Here is a 21,042-nt window from a genome sequence, read left to right on the forward strand (position 1 = left end):
TTTGCAATGCAATTTTTTAAGAAAGTGGACTTGGAAACAATGCCTTAGTGTACATCACCATTTGAAAGACAGCCCTATTACAACTACACTGTACAACTGGCAATACATTTCTGCTAATTTTGTAAAAGCTCCACATGTTGAATGGTTGACAAATACATGTCAAAAAGCTTCTAATTAGCTTATTCAGATATTAATAGTGATGTTGTTAGATTTGGTGAAATTGGCAGATTATTTGTTGTAAGAAGGATGTTGTGCATTAACCTCCATCCCTATATCACTTGTCTATGAAGAACAAAGTGTTAAATTATGTGAATGCAATGTGTTCATCTTCCTTTCATAGATATGTCATATATCATAATGAACACAAACACAAAATGTATATAAAAGGGATTTTGAAGGAAACTATGTACCTCTCTATGTCTGTCTGTCTATCCATCTATGTATCTATCTTTATCTATCATATCCATCCATCCTTCCATCCTTCCATCTATTTATCTTTCTACCTATCTTTCTATCTATGTGTCTCAATCTTTTTCTGACACTCGCTTTCCCATAACAATGAGAAGACATATAGTGGGTGGCTGTTATACTAGACTGTTTCAACATGATAAATGTTTTACAATTAATGATTTTTCCAACTTCATTGGCAATACATATGGTACCTCAATTTGTAATAAATTCTCTTGAGTACTAGGAATGCTGAAATGCTTCTGTTTCTCCTGGATTACTTCCCAAATATAGTATAAACAACACTACAGTAAATATTGGAATACACTTAGTGGATTAAAGGTCTGAGCTCCTTTGCTTTTCTTCAAATTTGGGAAAAACCTTTTATAGAAAAAGGATATGTAAATCTGAGCTATGTAATAGATGCTCTGCCATCGCAGGGATCTTGGAAGATGCAAAACAGCCCATAGTCAAGGGAAAGCTTGAATGTGAATGAAGTGAAAAAAATTAAGGCCAGATGCCTCTTTATATTTAGAGAAACAGTAACATTAAATCATCCAGATGAAAGTGTTCATCAGTGTGGTAAACTTTTCACATGTGCATATTATCTTCTCAGGCATGAAAGAAGTCAGAGTGCAGAGATTCCCTCCGAATATACTCACTGTGGAAAAGCCTTTGCTTTACATGCTCACAGTCATCCTCAAAGGAATGAAAGGATCCATTCAGAAAAGAAGCCCTCTGAAGTTATTCAGTGTGTTGAAGCCTTTGCTCCTTACACAGTTGTCCAAATACATAAAAGAACTCAAGCTAGACAGAAACCTTATGGATGTAGTCAATGTGGTAAAGTTTTTTCAAATCACAGTAAACTTAAAGAGCATGAAAGACTTCATACTGAAAAGAAACCCTCCAAATGTCATGAATGTGATAAAGCTTTTTCACAACCCATTAGACTCCAGAAGCATCAAAGAGTTCACACTGGAGAGAAACCCTACAAATGCAATGAATGTGATGAAGCCTTTTCACGACATAGTAGACTCAAGAGGCATAATAGAGTTCATACTGGAGAGAAACCCTACAAATGTAATGAATGTGATAAAGTCTTTTCAATACACAGTAGCCTCCAGAGGCATAAAAGTGTTCACACTGGAGAGAAACCCTACAAATGTAATGAATGTGATAAAGCCTTTTCACAACACAGTAGACTCAAGAGGCATAATAAAGTTCATACTGGAGAGAAATCCTACAAATGTAAGGAATGTGATAAAGCATTTTCACAACACCATAGCCTCCAGATACATAAAAGAGTTCACACTGGAGAGAAACCCTACAAATGTAATGAATGTGATAAAGACTTTTCACGACACAGTGGCCTCCAGAAGCATAATAGAGTTCACACTGGAGAGAAACCCTACAAATGTAATGAATGTGATAAAGTCTTTTCACGACTCAGTAGACTCCAGACACATAAAAGAGTTCACACTGGAGAGAAACCCTTCAAATGTAATGAATGCGATAAAGCCTTTTCACAATCCAGTAGCCTCCAGAGGCATAAAAGCGTTCACACTGGAGAGAAACCCTACAAATGTAATGAATGTGATAAAGCATTTTCAGACTACAGTAGCCTCCGGACACATAAAAGAGTTCACACTGGAGAGAAACCCTACAAATGTAATGAATGTGATAAAGCCTTTTCACGACACAGTGACCTCCAGAAGCATAAAAGAGTTCACACTGGAGAGAAACCCTACAAATGTAATGAATGTGATAAAGCCTTTTCAGTACACAGTAGCCTCCAGAAGCATCAAAGAGTTCACACTGGAGAGAAACCCTACAAATGTAATGAATGTGATAAAGCCTTTTCAGTACACAGTAACCTCCAGAAGCATAAAAGAGTTCACACTGGAGAGAAACCCTACAAATGTAATGAATGTGATAAAGCCTTTTCAGGACACAATAGCCTCCAGATACATAAAAGAGTTCACACTGGAGAGAAACCCTACAAATGTAATGAATGTGATAAAGCCTTTTCAGTACACAATAGCCTGCAGATACACAAAAGAGTCCACACTGGAGAGAAACCCTACAAATGTAATGAATGTGATAAAGCCTTTTCAGACCACAGTAGCCTACGGAAGCATAAAAGAATTCATACAGGAGAGAAACCCTACAAATGTAATGAATGTGATAAAGCCTTTTCAGACCACAATAGCCTACGGACGCATAAAAGAATTCATACAGGAGAAAAACCCTACAAATGTAATGAATGTGATAAAACCTTTTTATACCACACTAGCCTCCAGATACATAAAAGAGTTCACACTGGAGAGAAACCCTACAAATGTAATGAATGTGATAAAGCCTTTTCACGACCCAGTATCCTCTACAGGCATAAAAGAGTTCATACGGGGGAGAAACCCTACAAATATAATGAATGTGATGAAGTCTTTTCAGACCACGGTAACATTCAGAGGCATAAAAGAATTCATACTGAAGACAAACCCTACAAATGTAGTGACTGGTGAAGCCTTTTCGCAACACAATAGTCTCCTGATAAATGAAAGGATTCATACTGGAGAGAAACCCTAGAAATGTAAGGAATGTGATAAAGCCTTTTCATGACCCAGTAGACTCCAGGTACATGGAAGAATTCATACAGGAGCAAAACCCGTCAAACGTAGTGAATGTGTTAAACCCTTTTCACAACAAAATAGTCTCTAGACACATAGAGTTCATACCAAAAGAAACCCTACAAAAGTAAGCAATGTGATAAAGCCTTTCACAACACAGTAATCTCCAAATACATTAAAGAACATACACAGGAGAGATACTCTCAAATTTAACCAATGTGACAAAGCCTTTTCCCAACATAATAGTCTCCAAATACATAGAAAAATACATACTGGAGAGAAACCCTACAAGTTAAAAATAGTGATAAAAGTTTTCCAATCCACATTTATCTTTTTTTGTTTGTTTTGTTCTGTTTAGAGTTAAAGACAGATTTTATTTTAAACTCTGATTTACCAAATAAGCTTTTCCTACCAACTCCCAGAGCAGAGACCTTCACAGGATTCACAATCTTTTGTTTATTGACTGCCTTTGTGGGGGCCTTGGCAGCCACCATTGCTATCTTTGGTACCCGCTTAACATTTTTTGCTTTTTTTTGTCAGTCATTATAGCCTGCTCTCAATGAGCTTTCCTGACTCCCGTTTTCTGATTCTTTTTAGCATCATATCAGCACAAGTCACACAGGGATGACTCCCTGGAACGTGACTGTACTGCGGGTTCTTTTCTTTTGAATTTCTTCAGCCTGTGTTTCGTGTGTGTGCGTGTGCGTGTGTATGTGTGTGTATCTGTAGCGGACAGTCTAGTTCATCTGCCTAGGATTCCTTTTGGAAAGGAATGCAGACTCACTTTTGCCAGTAAGAAAACTGGAAAACCTTCCAATCTGTCTTGGCATAGTGCTGCCAATGTTCAAGGTAGATCTTGTACCCGCTGAATGAACAGCTCAGCCTTCACGGTCATAGATGCTCACCTGCCAGGGAAAGACAGCACAAAGCACAGTCATCTTAAAGGGCATGGAGGAGTGAGTGATGTCATTAAGCACGTGAAGGCAGGTACAAGATAGGACGAGGCCTGTCATTGGATGAGAGGGAAGGATGAGTGGCAGAAAAGTTTGAGGGAAGAGGATCTTATCAATTGGATCAGAGGTTATTGTGTGTTGTTTCTTCCGGAAATAAGTTTAATAGAGTATGTGTCAGCTGGGATACTAAGCCACCATGGAATTGAGATGTATATTTCTGGCATGGTGACAGCCTGCCTTGGGGACTGCATTGGTAGACAGATTGTTGCCAGGCTCAGGGAGAGGCCATAGGCAGTGTTATAGGGGCTAGAGCAAAGAGGGTGAGAGGCTTTGCTGATTGAGATTAAGATATCTACCAGATATCTAGGGGCACTGTGGTGCTGACCAAGTGGGGGTAAAAGACAGCATTCCATTTTTTATAATTTTGTAGCAACACACACACCTGCAGAGACGCCATTGGTATTTTGTTCAGTAAATTTTCACCTTTTCCCATGTATTTGAGGCTCATCCCCAAGTTTTCTTCTATTACTTTGAGTATCTGGTTTTATGTGGAGTTCTTTCATCCACTTGAATTTAAGGTTTGTACAGGGTGATAAGAATGGGTCAATTTGCATTCTTCTACATGTTAACCTTCAGTTGAACCAGCACCATTGGTTGAAATGTTATCTTTTTTCCACCTGATGGTTTTAGTTCCTTTGTCAAACATCAGTTGACCACATGAGTGTGGGTTCATTTCTGGGTCTTCAGTGCTGTTCCACTGATCTGCCTGTATCTGTACCAATACCATACAGTTTTTATCCCCATTGCTCTGTAGTACTGCTTGGGGATGATGATTTCCCCAGAAGTTTTTATTGTTGAGTATTTTGTATGCTATTCTGGTTTTTTTGTTATTCCAAATGAATTTGCAAATTGCTCTAAGTCTTTGAATAATTGAGTTGGAAATTTGGTGGAGATTTCATTGAATCTGTAGATTTCTTTTGGCCAATTCTCAATTTTTGCAATATTAATCTTGCCAATCCCTGAGCATGGGAGATCTTTCCATCTTCTGACATCTTCAATTTTTCTTCAGAGGCTTAATGTTCTTGTCATGCAGATATTTCACTTGCTTGGTTAATGTCACAACAATGTATTTTATATTTTTGTGACTACTTTCAAGGGTGTCATTTCCCAAGGACACATGCTGCTCTATGTTTATCGAAGCCTTATTTAAAAGAACTCAGATGGCCTCGAACACAGGAATGGATACAGAAAATGTGGTAAGTTTACACAATGGAGTACTACTTGGCCATTAAATACAATGACTGCATAAAATTCTTAGGCAAATGGTTGGAACTATAAAATATCATAGTTACTGAGGCAACTCGGTCACAAACAGACACACATGATATCACAAACTGATGAAATGGAATTAGCCCAAAAGCTCAGAATACCCACAATAAAATTAACACATCCTATGAAACTCATGAAGAAGGAAGACCAAAGTGTGGATGCTTCAGTCCGTAGAAGGGGAAACAAAATACCCAGAGAAGGAAATAAGGAGACAAAGTATGGAGTAGAGACTGAAGGGAAAACATCAAGAGAATACTCCACAGGGTGTTCACCCCACATACAGTCACCAAACACAGACACAATTGCAGATGCCAAGAATGCTTTCTGACTGGAGCCTGATAAAGCTGTCTCGTGAAAGGCTCAGCTAGAGCCTGGCAAATACAGAGGTGGATTTTTAAAGCAAACCATTGGGCTGAGTACGGGGTCCCCAATGGAGGAGTTAGAAACAGGATTGGAGGACCTAAAGAGGTTTCCAACCCCATAGGAAGAATCCCACAGAGCTGATTCCACAGAGCTTCCAGGCACTAAACGCCCAACAAGAGAGCACATGTGGAGCCACCCATGACTCCAGCTACATATGTAGAAGAGGATGGCCCTTTTGGAAATCAGTGGGAGGAGAGACCATTGGTCCTCTCAAGCTGCAATGCTTCAGTGTAGTGGAATGCCAGGAAGGCAAGCAAGAGTGGGTGGGTATGTTGGAGCACCCTCAGAGAAGCAGGGGAGGGTCTACGTTTAGTGGGTTTCTGGAGTGGAAACTGGGAAAGGGGATAACGTTTGAACTGTAAATAAAGAAAATATCCTTTGACAGAAAAGGAGAAAAAGAAATGGAGTCTTCTTTAGAATATCACAGCCTTCAGACACACAGCACTCGGGATGAGGTAAAATGCCTTTCACGTCAAAGTGCTGCAGTCAACTACCTAATCTGAAACAGGTGGTTAAGGTGAGGTCTTTTTCTTACTTGGAATATATAACATGGCAAAACCCCTCTTTTTTTCTGGAGCTTTTGAGTTCACAAGAAAAATCTTTAGGCCACATTTTCTGGTGGAAGCTTACATATGTAAGGATGATGAAGATGGGAACTCTTTCTTTTTCTTCCTGCCATACTCTGGCAAGAGAGATCACTATTTTTCTAGCATTCAAGGTTCCGTGTTAGGAATTCTGTTATATGCTGAAGTCCAGCTGAGACATATAGACACGACTGTATTCTTCAGCTTGCCATTGTTACACAGTCATTGTTTTACTCGTGGACAACATTCCATGAGACATTTCTCTATATATATCCACTTCATACATAGAGAGAGCTATGCTTTGGGTTCTGTTCATCTGGAAAACCTCTGCTAATACAGATATGTGTTTTCACCTCCCACTGAGGAAGATGTGCTGTCTTCTAATAGTGCTCCACTGAGATTGTCATCCATATCCTACTTTTTCTCCAGGTTGTCTTGATTCTCATATTGAAAGAATGAGATAAACCCCATTTCTGGAGAATTATTTTGAAAGGGAAAGATAAACCTTTTTTATCTCCACTGGAGCAACCCTTGTATCCATTTGGAACACCAGGCCTCTTTGAAAAAACAGCCATAAAGCACCATCTTCAGGATAGACCACAATAGAGAAAGTCATGAGACACCAGCTCTAGGAACAGACAATAAAATCTAGAACAAATTCATAAACACCCCTCGCTCCAGAGACCAGTCCAGGTATAAGTACAAATATGGGAAATACCTTTTCTCCGAATGGGCCATTTGCACTGGGCAGCCCTATTTCATTACATGGTTAAAAGTTCATAACACAGGGATGCAAAACACTGACAACGTGTGACCTCTTAGCATCCACCAAAGAAATATTTTATTATGCTAGAGATTTTCCCTGGTTCCCTATAAAATGATTTTGTGCTTTCCCTGGGGTTGGTATTTCAAGAATGGTTGACGTGTGTATGAAGACCATCTCTGTAAAATGAGCCCTCTTTTTTTTTTTTTGCATACTATCTAAGTCTGGGGTCTGCCTTCAGTGATATTCAGACCCTTACATTATATAGCAGATGAAATTAGCTACAGTTTTCCTGATGTAAGTGTGAAGTTACAGAAACAAACATCATATTTTGTGTCCAGGAAGCTCTTTCAATTGGGAAGACCCCATCTTTCAAGGGGTCATATAGTGAATAATGGACGTTAGAAGCTATCCATCTTGATTCAAGGAGGTGTAGTATGAGTGGAGGAGGAGGGGGAGGAAAAAGGGGTGGTAGAAAAGAAAAGGAAGAGGAAGAGTGAAAAGAACAAGAAGAGGAACAAGACCACAAGAAGAAGGAGAACAAGATGAGGAAGGAGGAGGAAGAAAAAGCAGAGCAGAAGAAACTGAACAGGAAGTGGAGGAGGAAGAGCGTGAGAAGGAAAACAGGAGCAGTATATATGGAAGAGGAGAATGAGGACAAGAAGAATGGGTGGGAGGAGGAGGGGGAAGAAATTTCCTGCTGGGAGATAGAAAGGTGGGATAATGGAGGACAGGCCTATTTGACACTAAAACACAAATCTTGGGGATCTTAAAAGGGTCAGCTCCTGGACTAGAATGCTGGCCCAGGAAACCTTAAGGTGATGTGTCCCTTCAGCACAATCCAACCCTAAGAGAGGTGCTTCTGGCACTCAAGATCCACTGGCCAATCAGGGCCTCTTGGAAGACCCTGCAATCAGAAGAGGAGGGATCTTACAGGTGCCTTGTTCCTACACCAAGTTCAGCTCTCTTGCTGAGGATGCTTCTGAGGTTGGTATGGTGTGTTTTGACCTCTTCTGCTGAGTGCTTTCCAGGAGTGCAGGCCTGAGCTACTAAACCTCATTGTGGTGAGCCTGTGACCACTGTCCCTAACCTGAATTATCAGGGGACTGAGAATGGGGAGGTGGCCAAGTGGCCCTCCTGTGTGCAGGGTGTAAATTAGCAGCCACCTTTGAGGTTCTTGTGGTCCTAGCCACTAAGTGTTCTTATGGGTTTCACATGAATAACTTCAGTATGGGAGACTCATCTGCACAAAGCATTTGGAGCAAGGAATTTCAAGTACAGATGCATCTTTGGCATGATTCAAAATTCAGACATCTTGTTTCTCAGCATCTGTACCTTTCCTTAAGTATTCCTTGCTTATTCAAAATTTCTCTGTTGACCATTCTCTGTTTAGTACTGTACCTATACTTTAATTGGAATATTTGAGTTGTTACTGTCTAACCTCTTGAGTTCTTCAGAAATTTTTAATACTAACCCTACGTAAGATAAAGCGTTAGTGAATATTCTGTTTCAATCTTTAGGCTGCTGTTTTGTCCTACTGACAGTGACCTTTACCTTAAAGATATTTTGTAGTTTCATGAAGTCCCACTTTTCAATTGCTGATGTTGGTGCCTGAACCATTGCCATTCTTTTCAGGAAATTGCGTCTTGAGTACTTGTGTCTGATATTATGTTGAGGTCCTTGATTCAATAGGTTTGTGGTTGATGTTTACATGTGTTCTTGGGTTCAGTTTGGTGTGTGTGTGTGTGTGTGTGTGTGTGTGTGTGTGTGTGTGTGTCTGTTGTGGCTTCATTTTCATTGAATTCTGGAAAGTCTATAATTACTTTCTTATTTCTTCACTGACATGGTGATCAGAGCAAAAAGAATATTTAGTTTGAGAGAAGTTTTAGGCTATCTGTTCTGTTCATGGACAGAAGTTTACCTACTACAGCTGTGTGATTTTCACCTTCCCACTGCTGAAGATATTTCTAGGTAATGATAGTGCTCCAAAATCATTTTCATCCATTTCCTTCTTTTTTCCCAGTGTCAGGAGTCTCTAGGTAGTAGCTGCAGTTGTCCTGATACCATCGTGAAGTCACAGAAACAAATGCAATATTTTGTATCCTAAATCTCTTTTTAATTGGAATCTTCTTAGAACAGTTCTCCTGTGAATGTGATAGTTCACCCTCCTGCAAGTTGAATAGTGTATTGTGAAATATATCCACCTTGATTCCTGGAGGAAGAAGAGAACATGCCTGCTGAGTGCTAATGCTGTCTTCATTTTAGATTGTAGCCATAGTATAAATACAAGTAAGCATAACCATAGTAACTGTAAGTATTGAAGTAAAGTATAAGTTGATAATGGATCTTATTTGCAAGAAAAAATGTTGAAGTGCTATCTCTTTTTTTTTTAAGATTTATTTATTTATTTTATGTATGTGAGTACACTGTAGCTGACTTCAGACTCACCAGAAGAGGGCATCAGATCCCATCACAGATGGTTGTGAGCCACCATGTGGTTGCTGGGAATTGAACTCATGACCTCTGGAAGAGCAGTCAGTGCTCTTAACCGCTGAGCCATCTCTCCAGCCCAGTGCTATCTCTTTTAATATGTTATTGCATTCTTAGAGAGAAACACTTACTCAGAACAATTTTCTCGGAACCACAATGAGTTCCAGACAACTGTCGCAGTGGGTATAGCTGGTTCCTTCTAAACCTCATGACATAATTTCAATTTCCAATAGACGCATATTATCTATGAATTCTTTTCTCATTTCTATAGTTAGAATCTGGCATAGGTATGTCACACACTGGCAGTATATAAAACTTTAAACAAAATAAGGAACAATGATGTCACTTGAAGCTAAATGCATACTTGGATCTTATCTGTAGAATGCACATAGTGGACGTAGACAATAGACACCTGTAAGATGCTTTTTTCTCACTGCTACCTATACCCATGTCACAGGTGTATATGCACAAACACAGTTGAAACATTTTTTATGCAGAGGAAATGAACAATGCAAAGGATATGCCCCATTTTTGAGAAAATATGAAATGATTTTCCTGTGTAAATTATTATAGCAATGTTTCAGTAGGTATTACTAAACATCAAACCCACGAGGCTTAATCTGTAAGTTTTACCTTGCCATTCATTCTTTGATTCAAAGCTAAGTCTTGAAAAAACATCTCAGTTGGCCTTTGGGCTGCATTCGTGTAATCCCAGGACATGGGGAGGGTGGTAGGCCAGTCTCTCTGAATTTGAGGCACATTGCTGTACTTTGTAGTGACATACTTTATAGCCAGATTCTGTCTCAAGAAGGAAACCCGAAAAGAAAGGTCATACCTTATTTTATTGACATTCCCTAATAGAATCTGAGTGTTTTCTGGACTCATTTGGCAGCAGTTGGAGCCCACAACAATGCATGTCAGGTTTAAGTCTGATGTGAGTTGTGCTTCGTGTAAGGGGAGAACAGGAACATGCATACGTGAAGATTGACATGCTGAATGGGATCCTATTCGAGTTCCTTGATGACTAAAAATCATTCATTTTTGAACTCTGTTGGTAACTCTGGGTGACATCAAGTCTGTCTTCAGGGTACCATGGACCTCAAACAGAAATCACTCTAAAACTATGGAAGTCAGGTATTTAGAAAGAACAATGGGAGCTGGAGAGAGGGCTCATCAGTTAAGAGCACCGACTGCTGAGTTTAATACCCAGCAATGGCACAGTGGCTCGCAACCATTTGTAATGGGATCAGATGACTTCTTTGGTGTGTCTGAAGATAGTGATGGTGTACTCATAGTTATAAAGTAAATACATCTTAAAAAATAAAAGAAAGGGGGCTGGGGATTTAGCTCAGTGGTAGAGCGCTTACCTAGGAAGCGCAAGGCCCTGGGTTCGGTCCCCAGCGCCGAAAAAAAGAACCAAAAAAATAAATAAATAAATAAAAGAAAGAATCATGGACTATTGATCAACTACTAGGGAGTGGGCATTGTATATTAAAGAGGAAGAAAAGGCCCTCAACCCCGATGCTTAGGGTACACCTGAACACTAGCTGCTTTCCATTGTAATCTCTGTATCCACTCAGATGTGGTGGGTCAGTCCTGTCCAGTTCTTCCCCTCCTCTTTTTTGCAACAACTACACAGATCTATCTGTGTTAGCACAATGCATAGCCTCTGTGGCAGTCTCCCATTAAAACTTAAAGGCATTTAGTGGCCACCAAATAGTCCCTGTAAATTGCCTGCATGGTAGGAATTAGGTAGTCAAAAACTACATTAATATTTCTCCTTTTGCTTATGGTCTAATAGAACACTGGACCCCATATCCTTAGAATTTCCCTTGGAATGTAATTCTTAAACATGACTGATTCCTCTAGGTAAGGACTTCTGTGCATAACAAAAGTTTATTCCTTAACTGAATACATGTCAGGGGGAAAAGCAACTAAAATTCAGTTAAAGAATTAGAAAAAGGAGAAAATTGCTGTTCCAAATGAGTCACACTGAGCAAATACATTAATATATTTTCATTTCTCATTAATAATTTTGTTTTGTTCTTTTTATTCATTTTTGTTGTTTTATATGAAAATGTATTGTTACCAGGAGTCTCTGTCTGCCCTGGAACTCTTGCCTGTTCTAGAACATCAGAGAATTCTGCCCACCCTGCCTCCAAAATACCAGCATTATAGGCGAACTTGTCACAGCTAGATGGGTCAGTTCTTTTGAGTCTATCTGGTTAGGGTAGCTAAGACACAGACTGTGGTCTTAAGTCTAGCAATAGATGTCTACCCTGAAATGCAGCCCTTCAACCTTCAACTCCAATGTCTTTCAAATTAGGAGGAATTTTGTTTTTGCTTTATTATACTGTTTGTTATGAGTCACCAAAGGACACCAAAGGCAGAGTTCTCTCCTTATTATACAGATGGTGAAACCCAGACTCAGAGTGCTATGCCATTACTGAATAGATATGTGGACCTGCTCATCTTGTTCATGCTGTGATTCTAATGACTCAGTAAATGAAGTGGAAGGCAAGGCAACTGCCAGGAGCTAAGTCCTTACTCAGCCTCTCTCTCAGGAATGTTTCAGGAATGTGAAGCCCACTTACACCCTCTGGGACATAGAAGCCAGAAGTCCATTCTTATCACTTTTACAGCTTCTGTCTCCAGCATCTGTTCTTATCAGTCCATACTTGCAAATTACGGTTAGGGCTTTAGGGAAGATGGTGGCAGTGATCTCTCAGTCTTGGGTCCTGGGTGACCTTCCCACCTGCTTGTCTTTATAAGCTGCTGTTTTTGTTCATTAAAGTTTGAGAGCTTGATCAGAACACAGACTTGCTCTCCTTCCTTGTGCCTCCTGTCCTCCATTCTTTCGCCCCCTTTCAGGTGTCCTCTGAACCACCTCAGGCCGGGGCCCTCAACCAGATATGGTGGCACAGGCCTGTAATCACAATGCTTGGAAAATGGAGACAGTAGTTTCAGGATTTTACAGTCATCCAAGGTGAAAGTGATCAATGGGGTATGGTGCTAGTCCTAGAGAAACAAGGGAGACTATGATTGGCTCAGACCAGTATCCGTAGTCTTCCCTGCAGCTCCAGAAGCTCAAGGTCCTGAAACCAGTAAGTGTTTGGTAAGGTATTTATCACCAAACATTTTCTATTATTGATATTTCTTGCCCAAGACAACCTAGGACAATTCAGGATCAGTGTAGGATCCTCGTAGGAGTCCAAGGGCAACAATTATACTCAGGATGGGATGAGTTCACTAGTGTCACATAGAAAGCAAATTATTCATCCATGAAACTATAAATCAGGGCTGCACCGGCAGGTTTTATTGATATATTTGTGCATTATTTTTCATCCTTAACAAGAAAAAATTGAAAAAAATGGGGACAGATAAAGAAAAAATAGAGCAAAGTCAAAATAATGCAATATATTTTTATGTAACGTGTATAAAAATACATTTTATATGAAAATGTGTCCAGATAGACATCTTAGCAGTTTAAGATAAACTGGTCTTTGTTACAGTAGACAAGGATTCTTATTTTCAAAACTACTTGGTTGCTAACTATAATTATGAAGTACCTGCTGCCCACTTCTGGTCTCAGCTTATACTGTTCTCAGACCCATATAGTGAAGATACCAATACATATAAAATAGCATTTAAAAAGAATAGCTCAAAAAGCTGGAATTCTCCAAAGTGCAGTCATTGTCCTGAGAAAGAGAGCAGTCAGCTATAAATGAAATGTAATTCATTCTTGTCCTGCATTGATGCATCCAACGCCTTCCTCTGAACCAGCTTGTACAGGAAGAAAAGCTGCTTTACTATGATATTAGCATAGCTCAGCAGAGTTGTTCATGTAAGAGCAGTAACCACAGTACTATCAGGTGACTTTTCCATGATGTATTCTCTGCCTGTTCTCTGTCCTTTGTATGTGTGAGAATTGTGGCATTGATACATCATTTAATGCTATCATAGAGATCTTACTTCATGATTAAAATGTAAGTCTGTGCTGAAAACCACCATCTTCCTCAGATGCTAGACTTGAAGAGTCCTTTCCCTAAAGGCCTAAAACTCAGAAATAAGTAGGAATGATAGCATATGTGGAATGCAAAATCTGTTCCTGTTTGGTTTTCTTTGAACTGAATACACACTCTTTTTAAAGATATTTTTAAAGTAATTATTTAGTGTTGGGCAGTAAATCCCTTATCAAACACATATTAATGCTAGAGCAGCTGTACCTGCAAACTAGAAAGATGTTTCAGAGAAAAGCTCTACCACAGCCATGTGTCCCTGATCCCAGTTGTTGCTCCTGAGGGCCACAAATATTGTCTTCTTCATTAGCAAGCTAAATTCTTAAATTAACTGCCCACACCACCACTCAGTTTTAAAATTCCCTCTTGGAGCCATGTAGACAACATTCATTGAAGCAAGAGGAAAAGGATCTGCATGTGGAGCATGGCTTCTACCTTCAGACCACAGTAGGAGGACTAGTTTCTCGTGTAAATCATGGAGACAAATAGGGCAAGCAAACAAGTGTTAGCGCCAAGATTATGTAGCAGTACCAGGTTGTGCCACAGTGAGTGATTTTGTAATTTCCCAGTCTGTATTAATTCATGTTCTGTACAAATTGGGAAGATTAGCTTGATCCATTTAATATTGAATTTCCAACTAGAGGGCACTATTGGAGATATGTCCAATGCACTTGCAAATTTACTTCAGCTCAGACTGTTTCAAAACAATCTGATGTTCTGTGGAGCTCTAGTTACATATAGATCACTGTGAGCTGCCATGTAAATGTTAGGGATAAAGCCTGCTTCTATAGTTAGTGCTTTTTACAACAACCCACTTTGAACATAGTAAAGTATGATCTCATGCACAAGGTATTTGGGACAAGAGGAGCAGCTTTGAAAAGAGCTGCAAGCATGTAGAGGAGTTGACCTACAAGTGAGCTATGTGTACTTCAGTGACAGAGTTGGCAGAGTAAGGATAGCTAAGTACAAGACATCTGGTGAAGCCATTCGAAAAGGAAAAGCACTGTTGTGGTGCAGAATGGCCTGATTGAGCAAGGCTCTCCGTGAGGCCTTCATGGATAGAGAATTACATGGTTCCTTCTGAAACTCAGCCATATCCTTGACAGAGCATGTTACAGACTGGGTCCTAGAACTTGGAGCCTTTAGTTAATGCCTTGATGTATTTATTAAAGAAACAAAAACAAGAAATAGAGCTCCTTCTGTAAAACCAACCATGTGCTTGGGAGAGCTGGTAATGGTCTGGGGCCAGGTCCTTTGGAGAGGGGCTATCTCTGATCCTGAGATTCCAATAATTCCTACCACGTGGGGCTAATGGAATCAGTTCCAAACCGCTGTAGTCATGGTCAGTAATTTTGATGAAATTACTCTGTTCTCAGTGTGCAGAATTGTTTGATAGAGCCCTCTTTCTTTTGTCCATTGTATGGTAGTTTCTGCTGATTTCCTGGGAGTGTTGCATTTTTTCCATTTTTCCCTGTAGGTAGTCTACAGCTGCTGTTCTTGAGAAACTTCCCTTAGCATCCGCCTTAGCCCCTCACTATCCCACCCGAGGTTTTATACTTTCTACCTCCTTTTTTTTTTTTTTAACTTTTGCATCCTGTGTGGTCTTCCACTTAGGACTGTGTTTCTGAAGAATAGCCTGCTCTTTCAGGGTTTTGGTGTCGCTAAATAATTGATATAATGTGTGTTCTATGTAAATCTCCCAACCACCAAGTGGCTAAACCAAGTTGTCTCCATGCCATCCTTAATAACCAAGGATGTAAAACCCAAAGAGACATAGGATAGTGGCATAAGTGGAATGCAAATCTCTACTACCCTGGCTCTTCTTTCAGCATCAGGGAGAATTAGGTGAGTGTCCTTGTTACAGAGATTTCTTTATCTTCGTTAATATTTTAATTGTGTCTTTGCTGATTTGTACCCTGGAAAGACATTAATTCTAGACAGCTGTATTTTCAGCCCTTTAGAAAAACGTTTCTGACACAGACTATGTTGCCTCAGGGGGCACTGACACTGATCCCAACGTGTTGCTCCCTTCAGTAATGACCATGCTTTCTTCTTCTTCTTCTTCTTCTTCTTCTTCTTCTTCTTCTTCTTCTTCTTCTTCTTCTTCTTCTTCTTCTTCTTCTTCTTCTTCTTCTTCTTCTTCTTCTTCTTCTTCTTCTCCTTCTCCTTCTCCTTCTCCTTCTTCCCCTTCCCCTTCCCCTTCCCCTTCCCCTTCCCCTTCCCCTTCCCCTTCCCCTCCTCCTCCTCCTCCTCCTCCTCCTTCTCCTTCTCCTCCTCCTCCTCCTCCTTCTTATTTTCTTCTTCTTCTTCTTCTTCTTCTTCTTCTTCTTCTTCTTCTTCTTCTTCTTCTTCTTCTTCTTCTTCTTCTTCTTCTTCTTCTTTCTTTTTTTTTAAATTAACTTGAGTATTTCTTATTTACATTTCTAATGCTATTCCCTTTCTTGATTTCCGGGAAAACATCCCCCTAATCCCTCCTCCTCTCCTTCTTTATGTGTGTTCCCCTCCCCCTCTCCTTCTTTATGGGTTTTCCCCTCCCCATCCTCCCCCCATTGCTGCCCTCCCCCCAACAATCACGTTCACTGGGGGTTAGTCTTAGCAGGACCAAGGGCTTCCCCTTCCACTGGTGATCTTACTAGGATATTCAATGCTACCTATGAGGTCAGAGTCCAGGGTGAGTCCATGTATAGTCTTTAGATAGTGGCTTAGTCCCTGGAAGCTCTGGTTGCTTGACATTGTTGTTCATAAGGGGTCTCGAGCCCTTCAAGCTCTTCCAGTTCTTTCTCTGATTCCTTCAATGGGGGTCCTATTCTCAGTTCAGTGGTTTGCTGCTGGCATTCGCCTCTGCATTTGCTGTATTCTGGCTGTGTCTCTTAGGAGAGATCTACATCCGGCTCCTATCGGCCTGCCCCTCTTTGCTTCATCCATCTTGTCTAATTGGGTGTCTGTATATGTATGGGCCACATGTGGGGCAGGCTCTGAATGGGTGTTCCTTCTGTCTCTGTTTTAATCTTTGCCTCTCTATTCCCTGCGAAGGGTATTCTTGTTCCCCTTTTAAAGAAGGAGTGAAGCATTCACGGTTTGATGATCCGTCTTGAGTTTCATGTGTTCTATGCATCTAGGGTAATTCAAGCATTTGGGCTAATAGCCACTTATCAATGAGTGCATACCTTGTGTGTTTTTCTGTGATTGGGTTACCTCACTCAGGATGATATTTTCCAGTTCCAACCATTTGTCTATGAATTTCATAAAGGCATTGTTTTTGATAGCTGAGTAATATTCCATTGTGTAGATGTACCATATTTTCTGTATCCATTCCTCTGTTGAAGGGCACCTGGGTTCTTTCCAGCTTCTGGCTATTATAAATAAGGCTGCTATGAACATAGTGGAGCACATGTCTTTGTTATATGTTGGGGCATCTTTTGGGTATATGCCCAAGAGAGGTATAGCTGGATCCTCAGGTAGTTCAATGTCCAATTTTCTGAGGAACCTCCAGACTGATTTCCAGAATGGTTGTACCAGTCTGCAATCCCACCAACAATGGAGGAGTATTCCTCTTTCTGCACATCCTCGCCAGCATTTGTTGTCACCTGAGTTTTTGATCTTAGCCATTCTCACTGGTGTGAGGGTTGTTTTGATTTGCATTTCCCTTATGACTAAAGATGTTGAACATTTCTTTAGGTGTTTCTCAGCCATTCGGCCTTCCTCAGTTGTGAATTCTTTGTTTAGTACTGAACCCCATTTTTTAATAGGGTTATTTGTCTCCCTGCGGTCTAACTTCTTGAGTTCTTTGTATATGTTCGACATAAGCCCTCTATCTGTTGTAGGATTGGTATAGATCTTTTCGCAATCTGTTGGTTGCAGTTTTGTCCTAAGCACAGTTTCCTTTGCCTTACAGAAGCTGTGCAGTTTTATGAGATCCCATTTGTCGATTCTTGATCTTAGAGCATAAGCCATTGGTGTTTTGTTCAGGAAATTTTTTCCAGTGGCCATGTGTTCGAGACGCTTTCCTAGTTTTTCTTCTATTAGTTTGAGTGTATCTGGTTTGATGTGGAGGTCCTTGATCTACTTGGACTTAAGCTTTATACAGAGTGATAAGCATGGATCGATTTGCATTCTTCTACATGTTGACCTCCAGTTGAATCAGCACCATTTGCTGAAAATGCTATCTTTTTTTCCATTGGATGGTTTTGGCTCCTTTGTCAAAAATCAAGTGCCCATAGGTGTGTGGGTTCATTTCTGGGTCTTCAATTCTGTTCCATTGGTCTAGCTGTCTGTCTCTGTACCAGTACCATGCAGTTTTTATCACTATTGCTCTGTAATACTGCTTGAGTTCAGGGATAGTGATTCCCCCTGAAGTCCTTTTATTGTTGAGAATAGTTTTAGCTATCCTGGGTTTTTTGTTATTCCAGATGAATTTGTAAATTGTTCTATCTAACTCTTTGAAGAATTGGATTGGTATTTTGATGGGGATTGCATTGAATCTGTAGATTGCTTTTGGTAGAATGGCCATTTTTACTATATTAATCCTGCCAATCCATGAGCATGGGAGATCTTTCCATCTTCTGAGGTCTTCTTCAATTTCTTTCTTCAGAGTCTTGAAGTTCTTATTGTACAGATCTTTTACTTGCTTGGTTAAAGTCACACTGAGGTACTTTATATTGTTTGGGTCTATTATGAAGGGTGTCATTTCCCTAATTTCTTTCTCGGCTTATTTCTCTTTTGTGTAGAGGAAGGCTACTGATTTGTTTGAGACAATTTTAAACCCAGCCACTTTGCTGAAGTTGTTTACCAGCTTTAGTAGTTCTCTGGTGGAACTTTTGGTATCACTTAAATATACTATCATATCATCTGCAAATAGTGATATGTTGACTTCTTCTTTTCCAATCTGTATCCCCTTGATTTCCTTTTGTTGTCTGATTGCTCTGGCTAGAACTTCAAGAACTACATTGAATAAGTAGGGAGAGAGTGGGCAGCCTTGTTTAGTCCCTGATTTTGGTGGTATTGCTTCAAGTTTCTCTCCATTTAGTTTAATGTTAGCAACTGGTTTGCTGTATATAGCTTTTACTATGTTTAGGTACGGGCCTTGAATTCCTATTCTTTTCAGGACTTTTATCATGAAGGGGTTTTGAATTTTGTCAAATGCTTTCTTAGCATCTAATGAAATGATAATGTGGTTTTGTTCTTTCACTTTGTTTATATAATGGATCACGTTGATGGTTTTCCGTATATTAAACCATCCCTGCATGCGTGGGATGAAGCCTACTTGATCATGGTGGATGATTGTTTTGATGTGCTCTTGGATTCGGTTTGTCAGAATTTTATTGAGTATTTTTGCGTCGATATTCATAAGGGAACTTGGTCTGAAGTTCTCTTTCTTTGTTGGGTATTTGTGTGATTTTGGTATAAGAGTAACTGTGGCTTCATAGAAGGAATTTGGTAGTGCTCCATCTCTTTCAATTTTGTGGAATAGTTTGGACAGTATTGGTATGAGGTCTTCTAAGAAGGTCTGATAGTGTTCTGCACTAAACCTGTCTGGACCTGGGCTCTTTTTGTTTGGGAGACCTTTAATGACTGCTTCTATTTCCTTAGGAGTTATGGGGTTGTTTAACTGGTTTATCTGTTCCTGATTTAACTTCGGTACCTGGTATCTGTCTAGGAAATTGTCCATTTCCCTCAGATTTTCAATTTTTGTTGAATATAGGGTTTCATAGTAAGATCTGATGATTTTTTGAATTTCCTCTGAATCTGTAGTTATGTCTCCCTTTTCATTTCTGATTTTGTTAATTTGAACAAACTCTCTGTGTCCTCTCGTTAGTCTGGCTAAGGGTTTATCTATCTTGTTGATTTTCTCAAGGAACCAACTTTTGGTTCTGTTGATTCTTTCTATGGTCCTTTTTGTTTCTACTTGGCTGATTTCAGCTCTGAGTTTGATTATTTGTTCTAGAGCTTTTAGGTGTGCTGTCAAGCTGCTGACATATGCTCTCTCCTGTTTCTTTCTGCAGGCACTCAGAGGTATGAGTTTTCCTCTTAGCACAGCTTTCATTGTGTCCCATAAGTTTGGGTATGTTGTACGTTCCTTTTCATTAAATTCTAAGAAGTCTTTAATTTCTTTCTTTATTTCTTCCTTGACCAGGTTATCGTTGAGTAGAGCATTGTTCAACTTCCACGTATATGTGGGCGTTCTTCCCTTATTGTTATTGAAGAGCAGCTTTAGGCCGTGGTGGTCTGATAGCACGAATGGTATTATTTCTATCTTTCTGTACCTGTTGAGGCCCTTTCTTTGACCAATTATATGGTCAGTTTTGGAGAAGGTACCATGAGGAGATGAGAAGAATGTATATTCTTTTGCTTTAGGATAGAATGTTCTATAAATATCTGTTAAGTCTATTTGGTTCATAACTTCTCTTAGTTTGTCTATGTCTCTTTTATGTCTGTCTATGTCTATGTCTTTGTTTCCATGATCTGTCCATTGATGAGAGTGGGGTGTTGAAATCTCCTACTATTATTGTGTGAGGTTCAATGTGTGTTTTGAGCTTTAGTAAGGTTTCTTTTACATGTGTAGGTGCCCTTGTATTTGGGGCATAGATATTTAGGATTGAGAGTTCATCTTGGTGGATTTTTCCTTTGATGAATATGAAGTGTCCTTCATTATCTTTTTTGATGACTTTTAGTTGAAAATTGATTTTATTTGATATTAGAATGGCTACTCCAGCTTGCTTCTTCTGACCATTTGCTTGGAAATTTGTTTTCCAACCTTTTACTCTGAGGTAGTGTCTGTCTTTGTCTCTGAGGTGTGTTTCCTGTAGGCAGCAGAATGCAGGGTCCTCATTGCGTATCCAGTTTGTTAATCTATGTCTTTTTATTGGGGAGTTGAGACCATTGATGTTGAGAGATACTAAGGAAAAGTTATTATTGCTTCCTGTTATATTCATATTTGGATGTGAGGTTATGTTTGTATGCTCTTCTTCTCTATGTTTTGTTGCCAAGATGATTAGTTTCTTGCTTTTTCTAGGGTGTAGCTTGCCTCCTTATGTTGGGTTTACCATTTATTATCCCTTGTAGTGCTGGATTTGTAGAAAGATATTGTGTAAATTTGGTTTTGTCATGGAATATCTTGGTTTCTCCATCTATGTTAATTGAGAGTTTTGCAGGATATAGTAACCTGGGCTGGCATTTATGTTCTCTTAGGGTCTGTATGACATCTGTCCAGGATCTTCTGGCTTTCATAGTCTCTGGTGAAAAGTCTGGTGTGATTCTGATAGGTCTGCCTTTATATGTTACTTGACCTTTTTCCCTTACTGCTTTTAATATTCTTTCTTTATTTTGTGCATTTGGTGTTTTGACTATTATGTGTCGGGAGGTGTTTCTTTTCTGGTCCAATCTATTTGGAGTTGTGTAGGCTTCTTG

At 39.7% G+C, this 21,042-nt stretch overlaps 1 protein-coding gene across 2 annotated transcripts in view; it reads left to right on the forward strand.

Annotated features, from left to right (window-relative positions):
- Zfp808l2 (zinc finger protein 808 like 2) overlaps positions 1 to 6,181 on the forward strand; it is a 32,232-nt gene extending 26,051 nt beyond the window's left edge. For both annotated transcript variants that reach the window (XM_087591794.1, XM_087591793.1), the window contains one exon: positions 1,064 to 6,181. In XM_087591794.1, coding sequence (XP_087447920.1) covers positions 1,064 to 2,969 — 1,906 coding nt within the window. In that variant the 3' untranslated portion in view covers positions 2,970 to 6,181. The remainder of the gene's footprint in view (positions 1 to 1,063) is intronic.
- The last annotated feature ends 14,861 nt before the right edge of the window (positions 6,182 to 21,042 follow it).

Source organism: Rattus norvegicus, chromosome 17 (genome assembly GCF_021556685.1).
Source record: "Rattus norvegicus strain SHRSP/BbbUtx chromosome 17, alternate assembly SHRSP_T2T, whole genome shotgun sequence".
NCBI lineage: Eukaryota > Metazoa > Chordata > Mammalia > Rodentia > Muridae > Rattus > Rattus norvegicus.